General features: G+C 37.2%; 2 protein-coding genes across 4 annotated transcripts in view; one reads left to right on the top strand and one right to left on the bottom strand.

Moving 5' to 3' along the window:
- FAM185A (family with sequence similarity 185 member A) overlaps positions 1–16,432 on the bottom strand; it is a 76,632-nt gene extending 60,200 nt beyond the window's left edge. Inside the window, exons 1-3 of one of the 2 annotated variants that reach the window (XR_006716242.1) lie at positions 15,722–16,432; positions 13,153–13,262; positions 50–142 (exon numbers count right to left, since the gene is read on the bottom strand). Coding sequence is in view for 1 of the 2 variants with exons in the window: in XM_045494568.1 (XP_045350524.1) it covers positions 50–142; positions 13,153–13,262; positions 15,722–16,172 (654 nt within the window). In the remaining variant the exon portion in view is untranslated. The remainder of the gene's footprint in view (positions 1–49; positions 143–13,152; positions 13,263–15,721) is intronic. The other variant, XM_045494568.1, reaches the window with a different exon arrangement.
- A 102-nt stretch (positions 16,433–16,534) lies between these two features.
- CCDC146 (coiled-coil domain containing 146) overlaps positions 16,535–24,011 on the top strand; it is a 115,353-nt gene continuing 107,876 nt past the window's right edge. Inside the window, exon 1 of one of the 2 annotated variants that reach the window (XM_045494566.1) lies at positions 16,535–16,813. The gene's annotated coding sequence lies outside the window, so the exon portion shown is untranslated. The remainder of the gene's footprint in view (positions 16,814–24,011) is intronic. The other variant, XM_045494561.1, reaches the window with a different exon arrangement.

Genomic DNA, 24,011 nt, shown 5'->3' on the forward strand with positions numbered 1-24,011 from the left:
TACAAAACTGTAATTGCTAAAAAAAAAAAAAAAAAAGTTTCAATCTTACACTTTTATCTGATGCATGAATATTTATATTTCCATAAACTGTTCCCAGACAGATCACTTTGCCTCCTTTTGTTTGAACATGTAATTTTTGACTCTGAAAGACAAATACAAAAATATAGAGGAGAAAATAAATTTGATTGAGACTCATAAAAACATTTCCAACATTTTATACATTTCTTCTTAAATAATAATAAAGCAGAAAAAGGAACCAGGAATAAAACAGAAATGCACTGTTTGGAATAATAACATCAACTAGGAAAGAGAGTCAACTGCTATTAAAGGGGTTAAATAAGTCATCTGTACTCATTAGAGAATAAGAAGAGATATTTGCGTGTTCCAGTAACTTCACTGAAGAAGCGTTTGGGAATATAAGATCACCATAACTGGCTAACTAAACATAAATGATGAAGAAGATGATAATACTGTTATTGCTCATCATTATTAATACTTATCATTTTTAATAACAATAGTTATCACTACTTGGCATTTTCTTTGTACCAAATACAATGTTAACTACTTTATATGATCTATGATTTTAATCTTCACAACTCAGAAATAAGTGTTATATTTTTTCCCATTTACAGAGGAAGAAATCCAAGAATCAGAAAGGTACAGGACAGTTAGAAAACAACAAAATATAAATTAACAGAATCAAGCTCTGTATGATTTCAAAACCCACACTCTATGGCTGGAGTCTTTTGAAGAAGGATATAGTCACACTTAGGGCAACAGCCTAAGTTGCCCATGATAAGGCAACAGAAGAATTGAAGGACTTGCCTAGAATGGTAGTTCTCAACTAAACATGATTTTGTCCCCCAGAGAACATTTGACAATGTCCAGAGATACTTTTCATTGTCATAATGTGTGCTATTTGCATTTAGTAGGTAGAGGCCAGGGATGCTTCTAAACATGCTACAGGGCACAGTTCAGCCCATGATAACAGGAAATTATCTGGCCTAAAATATCAATAGTGCCAAAGTTGAGAAACCATTTTTTGTTTTATGCCACAATGGCAGGAGGAAGAAAAGTGACAAAAAAGATATCTTAGTATTATCAAATGAATCAAAAGATAAATGCCAAAAGAAAAAAAGAGAGAGAAATGCAAAGAAACTGACAGCAGCATAGTAGCTTCTGATTTAAAAAAAATTAAATCTGCAGACTCTTAATTGTGATTATTTTGAGTATCTTTATACTTGAACAGTGCCTACAGAAGTCACCATCAATTTTTTTAATGGTAATATACTTTTTATTAAGTTATGAATTTTAATTCCAGTATAGTTAACATATAGTGTTATATTAGTTCCAGATGTATAGTATAGTAATTCAACAATTCAGTGCTCATCATGGTAAGTGTAATCCCTATCATCTATTTCCTCTATCCCCCACTGACCTCCCTTCTGGTAACCATCAGTTTGTTCTCTACAGTTAAGAGTCTATTTCTTTCTTTGTCTTCCTCTCTCTGCTTTTTTGTTTTGTTTTCCTCGGCTTGTTTGTTTTGTTTCTTAAATTCCACATGAGTGCAGTCATATGGTATTTGTCTTTTCTCTGACTTACTTTGCAGCGTAACACCCTCTAAGTCCATCCATGTTATCACAAATTGCAGGATCTCACTCTTTTTTATGTCTGAGTAATATTCCTGTGTGTGCATGCGTGTGTGAGCATGTACATGTACATGTGTGTATATGTATACAGACACCACATCTTATTTATTCATGCATGTACTGATGGACACTTGGGTTGCTTCCATATCTTGGCTATTGTAAATAATGTTGCAATCTTTCTAAATTAGTGTTTTTGTTTTCTTTGGGTAAATACCCAGTAATGCAATTACGGGATCATATGATATTTCTATTTTTAATTTTTCAAGGAACCTCCATACTGTTTTTTACAGTGGTACACCAATGTACCCAAGCACATGAGGGCTTCATTTTTTCCACATCCTCACCACTTGTTATTTCTTATCTTTTTTGATACTAGCCATTCTGACTAGTGTGAGGTGATACCTCATTATGGTTTTGATTTGCATTTCCCTGATAATTAGTGATGTTGAACACCTTTCCGTTTATCTGTTGGCTATCTATGTGTTTTATTTGGAAAAATGTCTATTCAGGTCTACTGCCCATTTTTCCAATGGATTTTCTGGTTTTTAGGTGTTAAGTTGTGCTAAGTTCTCTGTATATTTTGGATATTAACCCCTTATCATATATATCATCACAAATATCTTCTCCCATTCACTAGAACGGTAACAAGGGTGAGAAGCAACCTCCTGAACTTCCTGTCCTGGACAAAACCAAGTTTCTTGTGTCTGATCATGTCAACGTGGGTGAGCCCATCAAGATAATTAGAAGGTGCTTACAGCTGAACACTAATCAAGTCTTCTTCCTGTTAGTGAATGGACACAGCACAGTGAGTGTGTCCACACCGATTTCTCAAGTATATGAAAGTGAGAAGGACAAAAATGGATTCCTGTATATGGTATATGCCTCTTAGGAGACATTTAGAATGAGATTGTCTGTATAAGACTAGAAAAATATGTCTGTTCTAGAATTTTTTAAACCTTTATCAAGGGGGGAAAAAAAAAGGATGTTACCAACTGAGATTGGTCAGTTCATCCAATCACAGATAACCAAACAGTAGTGTTCCTGCATAGGAATTTTAGGAAGTTATTTTCTTACTGCAAGCCAGAAAAACTGAGCTCCAAATGAGCATATTCAGCTTTGGAAAACTGCATTATTTAACCTAGGCTGTTTTGTTTTCAAATTTAGAAGTTCAAAAACAAAATACTTTGCATTCTAAAAAAAATATTTTGTTCATAATTTTCTTTGCTGTGTAAAACTTTTTCATTTTGTAATTCTGAGTTTTTTGTTTTTGTTTTGTTTTTTGCTTTTGCTTCCCTTTCCTGAGGAGACATATCCATAAATATATTGCTAGGGCTGATGCCCAAGAGATTACTTCCTATGTTTCCTTCTAGGAGTTTTATGGTTTTAGGTCTCATATTTAGGTCTTTAATCCATTTTGAGTTTGTTTTTGTGTATGATGTAAGAAAGTAGTCCACTTTCATTCTTTTGCCAAGTAGTTGTCCAGTTTTCCCAACACCATTTATTGAAAAAAAATGTTTTTTCTCCATTGCATATTCTTGTCTCCTTTGTCACCAATTAATTGCCTATATAGGTGTGGGTTTATTTCTGGGCTCACTACCCTGTTCCACTGATCTATGCATCTATTTTTGTGCCACTACCATACTGTTTTGATTACTATAGCTTTGTAGTATATTTTGAAATCTGGGATTGTGACACCTCATTCTTCTTTCTCAAGACTGCTTTGGCTATTCAGGGTCTTTCATGGTTCCATACAAATCTTAGGATTATTTGATCTAGTTCTGTGACATGCTATTGGCATTTTGGCAGGGATTGGACTGAATCTGTAGATTGCTTGGGTAGTAAGGATACTTTAACAATATTAATTTTTACAATCCGTGAGCATGGAATATCTTTCCATTTGTTTGTGTCATATAGCTTCTAATTTTGATTATGAAACTGAAAGTATATGATACTGAGTTTCCAGAAGACAATATTCTAAATGCACATTCTAAAACTCAAGCACTGATGAGTGAACAATATAAAAGAAACTATGAATATTCTCATCCAATTAGTCATTCAACATGAAGATTTCATTGTGTTATCTTTTACAATAAGAACCCAAACCATATCATTTTGCTAAAAGGACATATGATAGGATTCTTTAATCTTTTATGACATTTGTACAATTAAATTTATTTGAAATGGTTCACATGTGAACAGATACTAAAGGAAGGTTGTGGGAGATGTAGGAGAGAAGCATCAAAGGAAAAGACTTCAAAAGGGAAGGGCTGGAGAAGGTGCAAGGCCTTAGGACATGTTTACACAGCTGAACACTGCTGAGGCTCATAAGGAACGCCTAGAGCCATGAACATTGTCAAAGTCCGGATCCTCCTTCACACCTGACCCTTCCTAGTGATATAGAAACCAGTTAACTCGAAATTCAACATTGAAAAGCTAAACCATTAGATTGATTAACACACTTGCTTAGCTGACTTTATGCACATAGCCTTTAGCAATTATCCTAATAAAAAGAAGCTTCATTCTGGAGTCAGGACCTCATTCTGACTAGAGTATGAGGACCTTCACTAACTGCACTTTGCAGACTCATCTTTTGCGACTCTGGAACAATTGGTGGAGTCGGCAGGACTCAGTGCGGCAAACAGTCTTGGACTACTTCGGTTTACAGTCACAGGGGACCAAAGCGGAGCGGTAGGACAGGTAAGTCCCCGCTTTGGGATAGTGAAGTATGGGAAACTCCCAGTCTCAGGATTATGAAGCTTACTCTAACATACTTCGTACTTTATTGCGAAGTTCAAGAGTAAAAGTGAAAAGGGGAACTTTTGATGAGCTCTGGTACTTGGTTAAAAAACACTGCTATTGGTTTAATCCTTCTGGAAAAAATCTTTTAAACCTTAAACAATGGAGATTAATTATGAAAACACACATGCTCATCAAAATGGAGATATCATTTCTTTAAAAGTTTGGTCTTTTATGCTCTTTGAGATGGCTTTACAGCCTTTACAGTCTGACTCAGAACAAAATATAATTTCACCTAAATTAAAAACTCATCAAGAAGAAGGAAATGAATTGGATTTTACATCTGATAGTTTTGAGGATGAATCTTCTTCCAAAGGAATCAAAGCTGTATAGCACCTGAGGAAAATACTTGACCAGAATGGCCTCCACCGCCACCCACAAGCGATGATTAGAGCCAATTGTCTCTGGCTAGTCTACCTCAGGATAGAGATTTTAAGGAATATTCCCAAGCAGCTGCCAAAACTCCTTTTGTTTCGGGGAACTTTCCTGTCTTCTCTGGCCCAACATAGACTGCCTAATTCCACTAAAGGAAAACAAAAACAAACCAAACAAATAATACAAAACAAAACAAAAATCGGTATCTGCTCGTCTATCTGAGCTGACAGACTTTAGAACCATGTGAACTCTTTTCTTTGCCCTCTGCGCCTCTGTCTGCCTTCAGGAAGATGTATGCTGTCAAAAGGCAAAGAAAACACTTCCTTAAACTTTAAATTTCCTCACTGGTTCCACGGGAAAAAATTAACAATGATAAACTTTTAAGAAAACACAGATAAAATATTAAGATAGACATGTCTTTTAACTTTATTCTACCAAGGTTGAGATAAATGGAATTTTTAAAATATACTGGTGTAAGGTTAAAATTCTGCTTTTCTCTCTGTTCAAAAAACAGAGCTTTCTTTGACTGTTCTGCTCTTGATAAGACAATGTAAACAAAGATTTTTTCTTTTCTCTTTGCCAAAAACACCAAAGCTTTAGGTTTCATCTTTATCAAGTCTTTGATTGCTTAGGTAAAACTTCTCAATATTAAAGGAACTAAGTTTTGCTAACAACTATATAATGCTATACATTCGCCTTTAGGATCTTTTATTGACACGTTACTTAAATAAATAAAATTTTAAGATTTATAATAATTTACAATCCTATTTACGATATGCTTTATAATAACATCCTAAGGTTATAACAAACTTCCCAGGATTTAAATGTTAAATAAAACATATTTAATATTTAAACTAATTTATATTTGTTGGATTTGTCTTTCAAATTATCAACTTTAAATATAAAACTTTATTCTACTAAGGTTTATTAAAGGTCAAATAAACTCATGTTATCTCTGTTCCAATCTGTTAACAAAAGAATGACTTAAAGTAATGGTTAACTTTGTTTGCCTCATAGTTTTCATGGGTAATTGTTAAGATAGCTTTCAGAGTCTTTGGTAACCTAAAACATTTAAGTTTTGTTTGCATGATAAATTGAGATAAATTCATTGGATATCTAATGAGGTAAAAAGCTAAGGCACTAATTACTAAATATGGGCCTTTAGAAAAAAGGCACAATAGGCCTTATTTTTGAATGGAATAGTCTTACACTTAAAGGTATTCATATGCATCCTGGTGTTATTGACTATGATTATGAAAATGACATTCAAGTTATGATATCAGCCAATAACCCTTATACTATTCAACCAGGAGATAAAATTGCTCAATTACTTATTCTTCCTTACACAGAGGGCCACAGCAATCCTGTTATCAGAACTGGAGGTTTTGGCAATACTGGAAAACAATTATATTGGCAAACTTTTTTGAAAGATCCTCGTCCCAAAATACATCTTAAAATTAATAATAAATCTTTAATAGGATTAGTAGACACTGGAGCTGAGGTTACCATCATATCTGAAAAGTTTTGGCCTTCATCTTGGCCTGTTAAGAACATACCTGTAATTTTTACAGGACTTGGCTTCTTGGAATAAAAAGAAGTCAACAGATTATGAGATGTGAAGGACCTGAGGATCAGATAGTAACTCTTAAACCCTATGTGGCTAACATTGCCATTAATCTGTGGGGTAGAGATTTACTTCAACAATGGGGTGCATATATTAATATCCCGTCTATATCTACTCAAAATAAAAATATAATATGTGCCATGGGATATGACCCACTGAAGGGATTAGATAAAAATCAACAAGGCATTAAAACACCCCTCGATATTTTCCCAAACACAAAGCCACAAGGCTAGGATATCCAAATTTATCTTAGTGGCCACTTCCAAAGAACAAAAATATGCGCTGCCTTTAAATGGCTTAATGATGAGCCCATATGGATAGAGCAGTGGCCGCTTTCTCAAGAAAAACTGGCAGCTTTAAAATGTTTAGTTTCTGAACAATAAGAAGCGGGACATATTGAACCTTAAATTAGTCTCCGGAAATCTCTGGTTTTTGTCATAAAAAAGAAATCGGGAAAATGGAGAATGCTGACTGATCTCTGAGCCCTAAATAAAAGCCTACAACCTATGGGGGTTCTACAGCCTGGCCTTCCGAGTACAACCTGCTGCTATCCCTCAAGATTGGAAAATTATAATTATTGATCTTAAGGATTGTTTTTTCTCCATTCCCTTAAACCCTAAAGATTCGGAGAGATTTGCGTTCGTTCTCCATTCCTGTAATTAATCATGAGGAGCCCATAAACAGATTTCAATGAAAAGTTTTAACTCAAGGAATGTTAAATAGTCCTACTCTTTGTCAGCTTTTTGTTGCAGAACCTCTCCGATATTTATGATCTCAGTTTCCTCATGCTAAGATCATCCATTACATGGATGACATCCTTTTAGCTTTACCCTAACGACATGATTGACATGCACTCTTTTTAGCAGCTCAGGCAACCCTCTCAAAATATGGCCTCATTATTTCAGAAGACAAAATTCAATTTGAAGATCCCTTGTTCTATTTAGGTCAAAAATTAGTACAAAATTCAATAATGCCTCAAAATGTTCAAGTTCGTAGAGATACCTTGCATACTTTGAATGATTTCCAGAAGTTATTAGGAGACATTAACTGGTTACGTCCTACTCTAGGTATACCTACTTATCAACTGACTCATCTTTTTGATGTACATAAAGGGGATTCCAATTTAAATAGCCCTAGAAAATTAACTCTGGAAGCATCCCAAGAATTACAACGGATCGAACAAAAAATTGCTTCCAGTCGGCTTACTCGAATTGACCCCTCACTACCTGTTTCCTTGTTAATTTTACCATCACCTCATTCTCCTACGGGAGTACTTTGGCAGGCTAATGGAATCACAGAATGGAAATTTCTTTCCACCAAAGCCTTTAAAAAATTATCTACATATTTAGACAAAATAGGAATGTTAGATTTTAAGGGTTGGGAGAAACTTAAGGAAATAACAGCCCAAGACCCTGAGACAATTATAGTACCTCTCTGTCTCATGCACAAATATCCATGGCATATCGGCAATGCATTTCATGGCAACTTGGAGTTGCAGATTATATAGGTCACATAGACAACCATTATCCTAAATCCAAATTAACTGAATTTATCAAAACCACCTCCTTTATCATGCCTCGAATTGTACAATCAGTACCTGTAAATGGACCTAATTATTTTACAGATGCCAACAAATCCAGTTATTCTGCATATTATGGTCCTACTTCTAAATATGTAAAATCCCCATATGCTTCAGTACAAAAGGCTGAACTCTACTCTTTGCCATATTTTTATTACTTAAGGATGTATCCTCCTCCATCAATATCTTAACAGATTCAGCCTATTCTAAACAAATGATTGAAAATTTGGAAACCATTAATATTTATTCAGATGGCTCAGAATGGTCTTATTTTTTTGAATACAATATTGTCTCCAACACCAATCCCATCCTATATACATTACTCACAAATGATCTCATTCTGGCCTCCCTGACCCCTTGACAGAAGGAAATGCTACAGCGGATTCCTTATTGGCAGCTCCCATTATTACAACACAAGATTTTCACAATCTGACTCATCTTAATGCTAAAGGCTTAAGTAAACACTTTTCTATTTCCCTTAAACTAGAGAAATTATCACACACTGCCCCACTTGTGGGCCTATTGTCATTCCTCCATACTCTCAGGGGGTTAATCCCAGAGGTCAACAACCTAATGATTTATGACAAATGGATGTTACTTATGTTCTGCAATTTGGTCGCCTTGCATATGTACGTGTATCAGTAGATACATATTCTGGTTTTGTATGGACTACACCTTTGTCAGGAGGAAAAACCGCCCGTGTTATTCAGCACCTTTTAGAAGCATTTGCCACAATGGGACTCCCCCAGAATCTTAAAACTGACAATGGCCCTGCTTATACTTCTCACACTTTTCTTATATTTTGCCAAAAATGGGGGATTTATCATACTACAGGCATTCCTTTACAATCGACAAGATCAAGCTATTATTGAACATACTAATCATACATTAAAAACCATGTCACAAAAACAAAAACTTGGGGATATGACCTTGAATCCAAAGAATCAATTAATGAAAGCATTATTTACACTTAATTTTTTGGATTTAAGAGGTGAACAAAAGCTCACTGCAGCTGAAAAACATCACACAGTCTCTAATACCAGACCCTTTTTACAACCAATACTTTGGGAAAATGATAATAACCAATGGTGCCCTGGGTATGTTAAATTGTGAGGTCGAGGATTTGCTCTTATATCCACAAATGACGGGGCTATCTGGCTCCCAGCCCGGCAATTAAAACCACGATATGAACAGATGGGCGAATAGAAAAAGAGTTGACAATTTTCGACCACTTGACCTGGAGCAAGAGATTACAAAAACAAAACAAAACAAAGCCAAACCTCCGACATGGGGTCAGATGAAGAAGATGACTCTAGAAGCAGAACAGATCCTCCAAAAAACAGGAACACCTAAGCCTCTACTACTCTGTTCATTGCCGTGATGTCGGTTCTTACCCTAATCGTGAGCACTAAAGAGAATCACACATATTGGGCTTATATTCTAAATCCACCTCTTAATAGATTAATTACATGGGATGATCCCTCTTTCCCAGTTTATGTAAATCATTCAGTCTGGTTGCCTGGACCTTATGATAATAGAGGCCCATTTAAACCAGAAGAAGAAGGAAAATAATCCCTGAATATTCTGTAGGTGCAGATGGGCCACCTATATGCTTTGGAACAGGTGAACACTGTGTTACAGTTCGTTCACAGGCATGGATAACAAAAATACCCAATGGGACTAATGTCTCTATATTGTACTTATTACAAGGAGTCTCCATGAGAAGTCAAAGAATTACATAGGATCACCCTCCTAAATTGCCTCGATGTCAATTAAGAAAGATTATAAATCCTGAGGAATGGGTTAATTGGGAGCTCTGTAGAGGAGAGATTAATAAAGTTCTTCTTAATACTTCCAAAGGAAGCATCATGAATTGGGCCTCTGTAGGCTCTGTTTGGACCAAATACTCCAAAAGAGAGCTCCGATGGCATCGATATCAAGACGACATCATTTCAGATGTAACATCTGAACCCACTGTATGGCATGAAGGAGGGATGGCTCCCCCCAGCCCACATTTACCTGATGGGCCAGTTCATTCAGAACTTTGGAAAATTGGTACTAGATTATTAGGCATGGCCACTTGGAAAGGCCACTTAATGAATATTTCAAATAAATTCTCCATCTCTTTTAGATTAAATGAGACTCATAAAATCCAAGCATGTGTCAGACTTCCTTCTCTGTTTATATTAGGCATGCCTCATTGGGACCCTGATAACAATCTTCTTACTTGCCATAATTGTTCTTTTGATACTTGTCTTAATTTTACTATTTCTTTTAACCAGGAAAAACAAAGCTTATATAACCTTAAGGCACATAATGGGGTTTGGATGCCTGTAATCATGGATCAGCTTTGGCAACACTCCCCTGAAATGTTACTCATAGATAAAATATTGAAACATGTCTTACACCGCAGCCTATGGTTTGTAGCTTTACTGGTAACTGCTGTACTTGGGATTATAGCTATTACAGCTACAGCAGCAACAGCCGGTTTTGTGCTACATCAGACTGTACAAACCACCCACTTTGTACAAAACTGACATCAAGATTCAGAAAGGCTGTCGAACAGCCAACGGATGATCGATAGCCGAATAGAGAGCCAATTATCTGACTTGCAACAAGCTGTTCTTTTTCTAGGAGATCAATTGATTAGTTTACAACAACAGATAAAGCTTCAGTGTGATTGGAACATAACCACCTTTTGTGTCACCCCCATGTATATAATCAATCTAAGATATCATGGGACCTGGTGCGTCGACACCTTCTTAATCAAGGCAATACCTCTGCTGATATAGCTCAATTACAAAAGGACATTTATGAAACATTCAAAAATAAACTTGAGATGATTTCTGGTGCTCCTTCTCTATCTGAGATAACTAATAGAATTTCGGGATTGAATCCAATGAATTATATAAAACCCTTAAGCTTTTCTGCGATTGGTATTTTTATATTAATCTTTGTCTTATTACTTTGCATATACCTAGTCTGGAGAAGAGGACAGCAATGAAGTGGCGAATAGGCTCTTTGCAAGAGCCTCTGTCTTTGCTTTCCAGCTTTGCCAAATGAAAGAAAAGGGGAGATGTGGGAGATGCAGGAGAGAAGCATCAAAGGAAAAGACTTCAAAAGGGAAGGGCTGGAGAAGGTGCAAGGCCTTAGGACATGTTTACACAGCTGAACACTGCTGAGGCTCATAAGGAACGCCTAGAGCCATTAACATTGTCAAAGTCCGGATCCTCCTTCACACCTGACCCTTCCTAGTGATATAGAAACCAGTTAACTCGAAATTCAACATTGAAAAGCTAAACCATTAGATTGATTAACACACTTGTTTAGCTGACTTTATGCACATAGCCTTTAGCAATTATCCTAATAAAAAGAAGCTTCATTCTGGAGTCAGGGCCTCATTCCCACTAGAGTATGAGGACCTTCACTTAACTGCACTTTGTTTGCAGACTCATCTTTTGCGACTCCGGCCATACTCCCTGCAACAGAAGGTATGCAAATAAAAGTGGCTGCAAAAAACAAATGATGTAAAAATTTTTAAATGCATCAAATTAAACATTCTAGTTAGTGTTTATGAATCCAAAAATGAAAATGTTTTGCAATTATGAAGCAAAGGTGACTGACTTCTCTTCAACAAAGTTATATGCCATCAAAGTTCACAAAAGTACTTGACAATGCAAGTGTAAGAAGTAGCAGTAGAAATGAAAAGCTAGCGCCTATCAGAGATGTAGTTGAAATCATTTAGAGCTGAGACCAATCTAATTTTAAGAAAACTAAATAAAAAAGTGTTATTACAGGAAGCCTGGATGGCTCAGGCGGTTAAGCGTCTGACTTCAGCTCAGGTCATGATCTCACGGTTCGTGAGTTCGAGTCTCGAGTCAGGCTCTGTGCTGACAGCTCAGAGCCTGGAGTCTGCTTCAGATTCTATGTCTCCCTCTCTCTCTGCCCCTCCCGCCCCTCACTCTTTCTCCCTCTTTCTCTCTCTCTCTCTCTCTCTTAAAAATAAACATTAACAAAAATTTTTTAAAAGTGTTATTACAAAACAAGATGAATCCTTTGTTGTTTAGCACAAATACCTACTTAATCCTTAAATAATGAGCTACTTGATACATTAAAAATGTGACTACTATTTTAAGCATATTTTTATTTTTTTAATTTATTTTTATTTTTAATTTATTTTTCTTTTTTAAATTTAAATCCAACTTAGTTAACAAAGTGTTATAATGATTTCAGGAATAGAATTTATTGATTCATCACTTACATATAACATCCAGTGTTCATCCCAACCAGTGCCCTCCTTAATGCCCATTGCCCATTTAGCCAATCTTCCCACCCAACATGCTTCCAGCAACCGCAGTTTGTTCTCTGTATTTAAGAGTCTTTTATAGTTTGTCTCCCTCTCTGTTTTTATCTTATTTTTTCCTTCCCTTCCCCTATGTTCATCTGTTCTGTTTCTTAAATTCCACATATGAGCGAAATCATATATTTATCTTTCTCTAACTTATTTCATTAAGCATATTTTTAGTGCTTGAGGCCCTTTCCTTACTCTTTAATAAGCAGAATAAAACCGTTTGTTAAAACGAAAATTTCTTTAACTTAATAAGATCTCAGAATACTAAGAATGTATCATTAGTTTCACTGTACACTTTAAAATGAAATTTAAAAGAAAAATGAGGATGGGCCACATGGGTGGCTCAGTCTGTTAAGCAACTGACTTCAGCCTTAGGTCACAATCCCACAGTCCCTGAGTTCAAGCCCCGCATCAGGCTCTCTGCTGTGAGCCCAGAGCCCACTTTGGATCCTCTGTCTCCCTCTCTCTCTCTGCCTCTCCACTGCTCTCGTATGCACACTCATGCTCTCAAAAGTAAATAAACATTAAAAAAATTTTTTTAATTAAAAAAATAAAGAAAAATGAGGAAAACCATCAGAGTTGATACAACCTCTGGACTTTCAGAACAGAACTGATTTCAAGGTAAAATTTCTGCCAGAAATGTCTGAAAGATGAATAAATAATACTTAACATTCTCAACATGATACTCAGAATAATAGCTTTATTTTGATACTGCAGCTCAAAGTTTAAGGTTTTTTAAAACAGTAATATCGAAACACAATTAGAAAAATTTTCATACCTTAACAGACTGTAAGATGCCAGTCCCCTGCTCAGTTTCAATTTTGCAATTATCACACTCAATATTTTGGACTTTTACACAGCCAGACCCTGATGACTTGATATTCAAATCTAGAAATAAAATAAAAAAAAAAGAAAAAGCAAATTACTACTATGGCTAATGAGCTCCAAAGCATTTTAGTAACCCCTAGAAATCCAGCTCCTGAGTTATGTTCATAATATTACTGAACTCTGGAGAGAGCACAGTTGTCAGCACCTAAGGGGTCCCCACCACAGCAACAGGACCAGATGTAGTGCCCTTTTCTGCTTGTTTTAAGAAATAAAGCAGTGATTTCTGTTGACCTGTATCACCTAAAGAGAAAGTAAGTAATATAGGAGACAAGTCAGGGAGGTCATCAGAGACTCTAGTTATTATAGACATTTCCTGGGAAAGATCATAGAAGCCTCTTCCCCACTGAGACAACACATACACACAGACACACACACACAGGTTCGAATAAGAATATAGCAAGTTAAAAAGCCATTATGAGGGGCACCTGGGTGGCTTAGTTGGTTAAGCATCCGACTTTGGCTCAGGTCATGATCTCACAGTTTGTGGGTGGGTTTGAGCCCCACATCGGGCTCTGTGCTGACAGCTCAGAGCCTGGAGTTTGTTTCGGCTTCTGTGACTCCCTCTCTCCATCCCTCCCCTGCTCACGCTCGGTCTCTGTCTCTGTCTCTCAGAAAATAAATAAATGTTAAAGAAAAAAAAAATTTAAGTCATTATGGTAAACTGAATATGCCAGTTAGCCTCTTCTCATATTCATGAAGATTTAAAGATTTGTTCTCAAATCTCCTACAAATTAAAAGCATGTACAGGAATAGTATGTATCTGTGTTGGTTGCCCCACACACAAACTACTTGGGTTTAATATCACAATGTTAATAGTTATGGCATAAAAAAATTTTCTACAGTTTTGTATATAGCAGTCTCTATAAAGGTTTAATAAACAGCAATACTAGAATAATCTAAATTATACAAACCAACAGTTTTACCCCATCTTTACATGGAAACAAATGTAACTAAGAAGCGTGTACCCAGTTAAGTAGTGTTGCAACATAGCCTTCATCCAAGGCAGTGTTGATAGCCATGGAGAGAAAGAAACATACTCTAAATACACTCTACCCCACCCCCCCACCCCCCACTAGGTAGGTAGAGAAGTTAAGGCCAGGCACTGAGTGGTAATAATGCTACTCTTATCTACTCACAGAAACAGGTATAAACAAACTGGAGGAACAAGTAAGTATGAAGAAAACTGAATTATGTTGATTTAAGGAGCTCGTGTATAGACATGTAGAAAATGGTAAACTGGAAATGGGATTCTGGCTCTAAAAAGAGGAATCTACAAAAAAAAATGAGGTTAAGGATCATCAATATGGATGGTTTCACTTTTATCTGCGCTACCATAAAAATTTTGCTTAACTCTATTTCGATACTTAGTCCATTTTTTATTATGATAATATAACGGGAAATCTTTCTCCCCAACCCAGAGGGTTCTATTTTGAGGTTAGGGTCTCTTATTCATCTAAACTAGTTTAAAGAAGTTGAGAAGCAGTAAAGCATAGTGGTTGAGCAGACAGCAGTCAATTCCCGTTCCAGCTCCACCACTTTATATCTGAGAGATATCTGATCTATCCCCATGAGAACAGAAGTTTCACGAAGGCATGGATTTTTTCTATTTTGTCACCCACAATAAACACTTGATGAAACTTGCTATCTCTCCCACTTCCTTTGGTGAAACAGTGCCAATAACAGTATCTACTCTATAGCGCAATTGTAAGGGTTAGAAAAGACTATCTTAGAAGTGTTAGCTGCTGTTATGATCATCATTAGTATCATCCTTCAGTCAGGAAGGAGAGCCTGGGGAGACTTCCCTAGAACAATGCGTACACACTGACTTGCATTTGAGAAATATCATGGAGCCCAAATACTTAGAAACATTGCAGGCATTATCAACTGAAGTTTCCCAGGCAGTTTTACTGTGTGTGCGTGCGTGTGTGTGTTTTCAAAGACTGCTACTCATGGAAAATTTACAATGGAGACGTATCAGTAAAAGGCTGGGTGCCTATTTGAAAGCGAACACTTGGTCCAGGTTAGATATGGAACATCCTATAGACAGAGCTGTTTTGGAACAGACCCCAGGCTGTGAGCACTGAATGGATTATCAAGAAACTACAACCCTGAAAAATTAACTACTTTGCTACTGACAAAGTGCAGTGACAGAAAAATTAGGAACTAAGTGCCAAAGGAGAATATAAGGGTTCCACAAACAATATTTGACTTAGATTATTCCATATGAGGTTTCCAATGTCTTTAACTGCAACCCTGATGTCTAACTTTCACCAGGAAACCCAAAGTAGAGCAAGAAAAAACAAACAAAAAGAAAAGGGGGGAGCAGGTTCCGAGGGGGGACAATAGTAAATTAGGTTGGTAAGTCAAAGGAACCAATGAAAAGTGCACGTCTGCCCAATTTCAGAAGGTCGCCGGCTGTGCCCTGGGACCCACCCCCGTTTTCACTTCACTTCACTTGCCAAACTTCAGGGGCGCGTTCACCTCCACGGACGCCTGGGGGTCGATGGTGTCAGACACGATGGTTACCTCCTTCAGCGCCTCGTCGTATTTCACCTGCAGGCCGGCCAGGCCCCGCGCCCCGCCTTCCGCTGATCTCACCGCGACCAGCACGCGGTCACCGTCGGGGTAGGTGAGGGGGTCCAGGGGCCTCACGGCCAAATGACACGGAAGCCGCGCCCGCAGCCGACCGAACGGGCTCACTAGCAGCGCCCACTCCTTCAGAGCCTGGCGCGCAAGCCCTGGCCGAGAGACTGTGGGCTCGGATCCAGGCTGGCGCTGGCCCCCACCTGAGCCGTACTCCCGGGCCGAACCAGCCCGACACGCCCAGCTACCCGCAGCTCTGCCGGCCCCAACTCGGAGCTGGCTGAGCCGGAGGCGGCCGAACCCCCAGCCCGAGCAGGGGGCGAACATGGCGCGCCCCTCTCGTGCTCCCTCTAATCCCCTCAACCACAGGCCGGTCTCGCCACCAGCCAGTCAACTTGACCACTACGCCTACTCAAGTCAAAGGGGGGTCGTTTGAGAGAATTTGTTGAAGCAACAGCAAGACTGACCACTTTCTCAGGCAATTTAAACCTCAACCGCACACGCCTCACCGGCAAGTTGAAATTTCAAAGCTCTAAGTATCTACTCTGACTTGGACTCCTCGCCTGCGCCCTCCCCTTTCGCAAAGGTGCATGGGATAGGTAGTTTCAAAGGGGACGATAGGTCCGAAGGGCTTTGAGCAGCTTAGAAACTACATATCCCAGGAGGCAATGCGCAGGATAGAAAGGGTAGTAAGACCACGTGTTAGACCCGCCTCCGAAGGCGTGCGCTGCTGGCCTGAAGCCCATTAGCCATTGGAGGAATAGGAAAAAAAAAAAAAAAATCTACTTGGGAATCCAACTGGCCAATGGAAAGCGCGGAAGAAACAAGGTGGGCAGGACTGCGTGGTTTCCTTGGATACCCGGGACGCGACTACTTTGATAGAGGGTGGAGCTCTGGAGTGAGACCCTGGAGGCCCTAATCCACGGAGAAATATAGGAACTAAATAAGGATCAGGACCAAGTTAAGGGGTAAGAAACTGCGCTTTTAAAAAGTGAGAACTAGATGCAAACTAAAGTACCCTCGGTGGGTGGTTAGATCCAAACTTCACTAAACTAGTGGGGGTTACCCTGAGATGGAGAATCTCTGGGCAAGAGGGTAAAGAGCCAGATTGGTGTTTTTAGATGAACTCCCTCTTTTGATAACAAATTTAGGAATAGCATTAGAGCCCTGCCTTCTTCCTGATCCTAAGTGATCTTAAGCCAGTCATTGAACGTCTCTGGGTTTTAATTGCTTGTCCTTAAAACGAGGTCAATAATACTTTCCTTGTCTTTCCTCAGAGTTTTTGTAAGGATCAAATGATATAAATGGATGTGAACATGAGGCACAGGCTACAAAATTGCCGTGTAAATTACTGTATTTTTATTTTAGGGATAGCACTGATTCTTAGTAACAAAGAAATATCTGAGAGATCGGGACTTGTGTTGACAGCAGCATTGATCTCTTTGACTACAAATGCTACTACAAAGAAAAATCAGTCAGCATAGTGCAATGAGAAGAGCATGGGACTATTTCCTGGCTCTGTCACCTGGCTCTTTATCTGCGTCTCCTGGATCTCTTTCTTCAGCTTTAAGATGAAGAAGGATTGTACTAAATGACTCTGTAAGGCATTTTTATCTTCTATAATTCTGTGGGCGATTTTAAAAATGGAAAAAAAAAAAAACCCACGAGATTTATTTCCTGCTTGCCGACATATCTCTCCCTTTCTGTGCCCCTTCCTCCTCCTTCCAGTTATTCCCTAAGTTCTTTAGTAAAGACAAACTGCAAGCAATGATGTTTAATAAAATGCAAGGGATGAAACCAAATGTCTTAGAAAACTGAAGCCCTTGGCCAAGTGCAAATTACTGGGAGGTATAGTGATAGACTAGCTAAGTCCTAATGAACTTAGCTAAAGTCCTCATGGTCCCAGGTCACAGGGTTCTCTGCCAGCCATTACCTTTTTAAAAATTCAGTGTTTTCTTAGGTTATCATTTGCTCTTTTCTGTCCTCCTAGTTCTTTCTCCCTCCTTATTCTCCCTCCTACTGAAGACTTATGATAGATGCTTAGCTTTTAGGTTCACCAAGTGCCTGCTGTATACTAGTTCTGTCCTTGGCTTTGTGTTTCATTTGGTCATAATTATTCAAACTGCTCTTCAAACTGTCTTTTTAATGAAAACCCACAGGGGTAACTTTGAAAATCAATTTGAAAAAGGCATTGGTTTAAGCAAGTTAAGAATGCACTCACATCTGTTGTGCACATGCCAAATATTTTTAGATTAACTAGGAATACCTACCAGATTATTTTGTTTCTATGGTAATATTTCCTTGTGAGAACAGCCAAGTTAATGGAATTGGCAAATGAACCATAGTTGTCTATGTGGCAAAATCATTGTTTGATTATTTTCAAATAAAGCTAAAGAAAAGTGACTGAAAAACTGCTTTTCTGATTATAGGAGTGATCTCATGTGATCTCACAGTTTGTGACTTTGAGGCCTACATTGGGCTCTGTGCTGACACCTGAGAGCTGGGTACCTGCTTCAGATTCTGTGTCTCCCTCTCTCTCTTCCCCTCTCCCACTCACGTTCTGTCTCTCTCTCAAAAATAAACATTAAAAAAAAAATTTTTTTTAATGTGTATGCATGACCTGGAAATTATACTTCTGGGGATTTAATGTAAGCATAAAACTATGGATGTTCAAAAAACTTACAGTCAAAAAATTTTGTTTTATAGAGTTACTTATGATAATGAAGAAGTGAAGCAATTTAAATGTCCAGAAATAGTCGTAGTTACATAAATCAGTATATATCTGGAATATTCTGCAACAATTTAAAATTATATTCTGAAGAATATTCAATGATATGGGAACACTTCCATAATATAATTGGAAAGGAAAAACCTCCAGTTCTCTTTCTGTGTGTTTCTCCATTACTCTCACACTACTACCACACTCACAACACTTCTGCTGATACTCTGGGTGTTCTACAGTTTAATTCAATTCTAACACTATCTACCTGTAAATAGTGTCAGATCCCACAGGTTAAGGGCTCAGTTCCACAAGACTGCTCTCACCTACTTGATATGCCAGTTACATGTAGTGGTCCCTGGGTTACCCACAACTTCTGTCTGATTTGGCTACAAATCAGAGGTTCCCACAACCCCTTCTCAGTTTTTATTATTATTTTTTAATGTTTATTATTGAGAGAGAGAGGGCAAGCGGGGGAGGGGCAGAGAGAGAGGGAGACAGAGAATCTGAAGCAGGCTCCACGCTGTCAGAACAAAGCCCAATGTGGGGCTCAAACTCACAAACTGTGAGATCATGACCTGAGCCAAAGTCAGATGCTCAACTGACTGAGCCACCCAGGCACCCCAACCCCCTTCTCAGTTTTGATGAACTTGCTAGAGTGGTTCTTAGAACTCAGGAAAACATGTTTACCAGTTTATTAAAAGATATGATGAAGGATACACGTGAACAGCCTGATGAAGAGATACATAGGGTGAGGTCTGGGAGGGTCCCTAAAACAGGAATTTCTGTCTCCCTGGGGTTGGGGTGTGTCTCCTTCCTTGTGTGGATTTGTCTGCCTACATGGAAGATCTACATACCCCATACTATTGGGATTTTTATGGAGGCTTCATCAAGTAGGCATGATCAATCATTAATCCCATTTTCAGCCCTTCTTTCTTCTTAGGAGAATGGAGGCAGAGCTGAAAATTCCAAACTTCTAATCATGGTTTGTGCTCTCCAAACCCTCATCCAGGAGCCATCCAGGAGCCCACCCAAAGTCACCTCATTAGAACGAAAGGTAATCCTATCACACCCAGAAATTACAAGGGTTTCAGGAACCCTGTGCCAGGAACCAAGGAGAGATCAATATATATTTTTTCTATTATCTCACAGTAATATTAAGTGAAAAGAATGGAATGCCAAATTGTACGTTTAGTATGATCTCAATTCTATAATAATAATAGTAGTAATTTTAAAATAAAATTGTATTTAAAATATATTCCATTGAAACAATTCCAACTTGATAACAATGGTTATCTCTAAGTAGTGAGATAATTAATTTTTCATTTTTTGTGTATAAACATATATTACATCTATAATTTTAAAATATTAAAAGCATTCTTAAAATACATTGTTTCCTAAGACTAACTCAAATAATGAAATAGGTGGAGAATTTCTTACTATCTAAATTTAAGTGCCCATTAAGATTTTATTTAATAATTGTTAATAGATGGACAGCAGAGGGCATGAGAGAGTTTTCAGAAAAATGTAACTTAAAGAATTCTGGAATTCTTCAGTGAGGGAAGCCCTAGGAATTTGCTAACTTTCTCCATTATAAACTTTTAAAATAAATATATCTTATGGCTTTTTTTCTTCTTGTGAAATCTTAATAAATCAATAATATAAACTAATAACTGACAGTACTAAGAAGTATTTAATGAACACATAGGTAGCCTCATTTGAAATCTACATGTTATTTCCATGCAGATGATGTACCGGAAAAAGTTTGTTATTTCATGCAAATTCCCCCACTTTAAACACCTTGAGAAGTTGCCTATGTTACAAATATTCTCAAGTACTTTGTATGCTAAAACAATATGTATTTGTGTGTATATGTGTGTGTATATGTGTGTATTTGTGTGTCTAAGATAATATTTTATTGCAACCAAAGTTTACTCATAATAGAAAAAATTTTTTTTTTTTTTTTTTTTTATTTTTTTTTTTTTTTAAATTTTTTTTTTCAACGTTTATTTATTTTTGGGACAGAGAGAGACAGAGCATGAACGGGGGAGGGGCAGAGAGAGAGGGAGACACAGAATCGGAAACAGGCTCCAGGCTCTGAGCCATCAGCCCAGAGCCTGACGCGGGGCTCGAACTCACGGACCGCGAGATCGTGACCTGGCTGAAGTCGGACGCTTAACCGACTGCGCCACCCAGGCGCCCCAATAGAAAAATTTTTAAAGCTAACTTAGGCAAGAGTTCTTGTATGTGCTAACACTTAACGCCATTTCTACAAGATAGCAATAGTGTTTCAACCATTCACACAGTGGTAGCACTGAGTAGAAATATCACTTACATTTTATATATTTTGAGACAATGCTGTTAGTTATGTATGGGTTCAAGATTCATATTGCTTCTTGATAAATTTTCTTTTTTGTTATTAAGTAATGACCCTCTTTATCTCTAGTATTGCTTTCTGTCTTTTTAAAGTTTATTTTTATTTATTTTGAGAGAAAGATAGAGAGCAAGCAGGGGAGAGGCAGAGAGAGGGAGACAGAATCCCAAGCAGGCTCTGCACCCTCAGCACAGAGCCCCATGAGGGGCTTAAACTCACAAACCATGACATCATGACCTGAGCCAAAGTCAAGAGTCAGATGCTCAACTGACTGAGCCACTCAGGCGCCCCACTTTCTGTCTTGATACATATTTTTACCTAAAAATATTTTCATTCTTTTACTTCAAACCTGTGACCTTATAATTGGGGCTTGTGTCTTATAAACAGAATACAGCAGGATATTTTAAAACCAATTTGAGAATCTGTCTCAATAGGTAAATTAATCCACTTACATTTTTTGTAATTACTCTTTCATTTGTATGTATTCTTACCATCTTATTTTGTGTTTTCTATTAATCTTTCTTTTTTGCTTTTTTCAGGGTGGGGTCCTCTTTTTTTTCTATTCATTTAGTCTATATATTTTTCTTTATTCACCTGTTTCCTCTAATCAATCAATACCTTCATCCTCCTTTTGAACAATGGAATTCTTTAACATCAGTTTTTTCTTTTCCATCTTTCATGTCATACTGCCTTGTATATTTTAGTTTCACTTTGTTTTTTGAGGCCACACAAGTAGTTGTTATTGTTTTTTATATTTTGTGCTTGTTTGAATTTAGCAACATTTACCAATTTATTTGCTCACCTCTTTCCTTCTAGATTTAGTTTTGTTTTTACTGAAGTATATTTTTATATTTATTCAATGGATCTCTGAGTAATTTCTTCAGACTTTGTCTGAAAATGTCTTTATTTTGTCCTTTTAAATAATAGGTTAGTTGACAGTTACCGTTTCTCAGTACTTTGAAGAAGTACAGTTTTTGCTAATGACAAGTCTTCTATCTGTCTAACTTAGTTCTTTTGTAGAGACAAAAGAACTTGGTTGCTTTTAGAATTTTTTTTCTTTGTTTAGATGGTCTACAGTTTTAGCACTTTGTGTAAGTTCATTTCTTTTGTTTGCTTTTCTTGGTTTTATTTTTGTTTTAAAAAAAATTTTTTTTAACGTTTATTTATTTTTGAGACAGAAAGAGACAGAGCATGAACGGGGGAGGGTCAGAGAGAGAGAGGGAGACACAGAATCTGAAACAGGCTCCAGGTTCCAAGCTGTCAGCACAGAGCCCAACGCAGGGCTTGAACTCACGAACCACGAGATCATGACCTGAGCCGAAGTCGGACGCTTAACCGACTGAGCCACCCAGGCGCCCCTGCTTTTCTTGGTTTTAAAGAAAAACAGTAAAATTCATTTTTTAGGTGGACAGCTCTATTAATTCTGGCAAATGTATACTGTGACATGACCACCATGACAATCAAGATGTAGAACTTTTCCATCATTGCCAAAAGCTCCCTCATGCCACTTTATAGTCACTCTATCTCCCCCAACACCCAGTCCGTGGCAAACACTGATCTATCCTTATACTTTTGCCTTTGCCAGAAACTCATATAAATGGAATCATATAATACATAGCCTTTTGACTTAATATAATATATTTGAGATTCACCCATGTTGTTGAATATAGCAGTAGTTTATTCTTTTTTATTTCTGAGTTGAATTCCATTGTATGAACAGTATGAAAACAATCTGTTTCCAGTTTGGGGCATTTCCCATTTGGGGTGAATATTAATAAAGCCAATATAAACATTTGTGTACAGCTTTTGAATAGATGCGTATCCTCATTTCCTTTGAATAAGTACATATGAATGAATGGCTGGGTCATTTGATAAATGTATGTTTAGCTTTACAAGAAATAAGTAAAGTTTTCCAAAGAAGCTATACAGTTTTGTATTCTCATTAGCAGTACGTGAGAGTTCCAGTTGCTCCACGTCCTCACCAACATTTGGTATTGTCACTTTTTTTAAAACAGTCTAATAAGTGTAATTATATCCCATTGTGATTTTTATTTGCATTTCCCCAATTACTAATGAAGTGAGCATATTTTCACATTCTTATTTGCCATTTGTATATCTTCTTAGGTTAAGTATGTGTTCGAATCTTTTGCCCATTTTTAAAATTGGTCTGTTTGATTTCCTGTTATTGAGTGATGAGATTTCTTTGTATTTCTCAATACCAGTCTTTTATCAGATACATTGTTTGCATATATTTTCTTCCTATCTGTGACTTGTTTTCAGTTTCCCAATACCGTCTTCTGAAGAGCAGATCTCCTAGATTGTGAAAAATTCCAAAATATCTTTTTACCTTTATGATTTATAAAAATCTCGGGGAAAAAAAACTTTCTCCAAACCAAGGTTGTGAATATTTTCTCTTATGTTTTCTTTTGAACATTTTTTACTGTAGATTTTACATTTAGGTATGTATCTCATTTCAGTTTACATAAGGATGTCCAGTTGTTCCAGCATAATTTGTTGAAAAATATGATCATCTCAATGCATTAACAAAAATTAGCCAAATTCATTACCCATTCCTGTTAAAAACTCTCCATAAACTTGGAGTAGGAGGAAACTTCCTCCACCTCACAGGCAGCTTTGAAAACTTACACTTGATACCATACTTAACTATAAAAGACTGAATGCTTTCCCTGTTAAGATGTGGAAGAAAGAGAGAATGTTCACTCTCACTATTTTTGTTCTGCATTGTACTGGAGATCCTACATTGTGGAATAAGGCAATACAAAAAATTAAAGGAATTTTCGTTGGAAATGAAGAAGTAAAATTGTGTTTTTTGCAGAAAGCACAATCATGTCAGTAGAAAGTTCCAAGGTATATTATGCAAAGCTACTGAATTAATAAAAATGTTTCACAAGGTTATAAGGCACAAGGTCAATGACAAAACCAGTTGTATTTCTAAGGACTAACAATGGCATTTGGAAATTGAAATTTAAAAATAATACAATAGCATACAAAATGTGAAATACTTAGGGATACATTTAACAAAACATATACAAGACCTATCTTCTGAAAGCCA

This window comes from Leopardus geoffroyi, chromosome A2 (genome assembly GCF_018350155.1).
Source record: "Leopardus geoffroyi isolate Oge1 chromosome A2, O.geoffroyi_Oge1_pat1.0, whole genome shotgun sequence".
NCBI lineage: Eukaryota > Metazoa > Chordata > Mammalia > Carnivora > Felidae > Leopardus > Leopardus geoffroyi.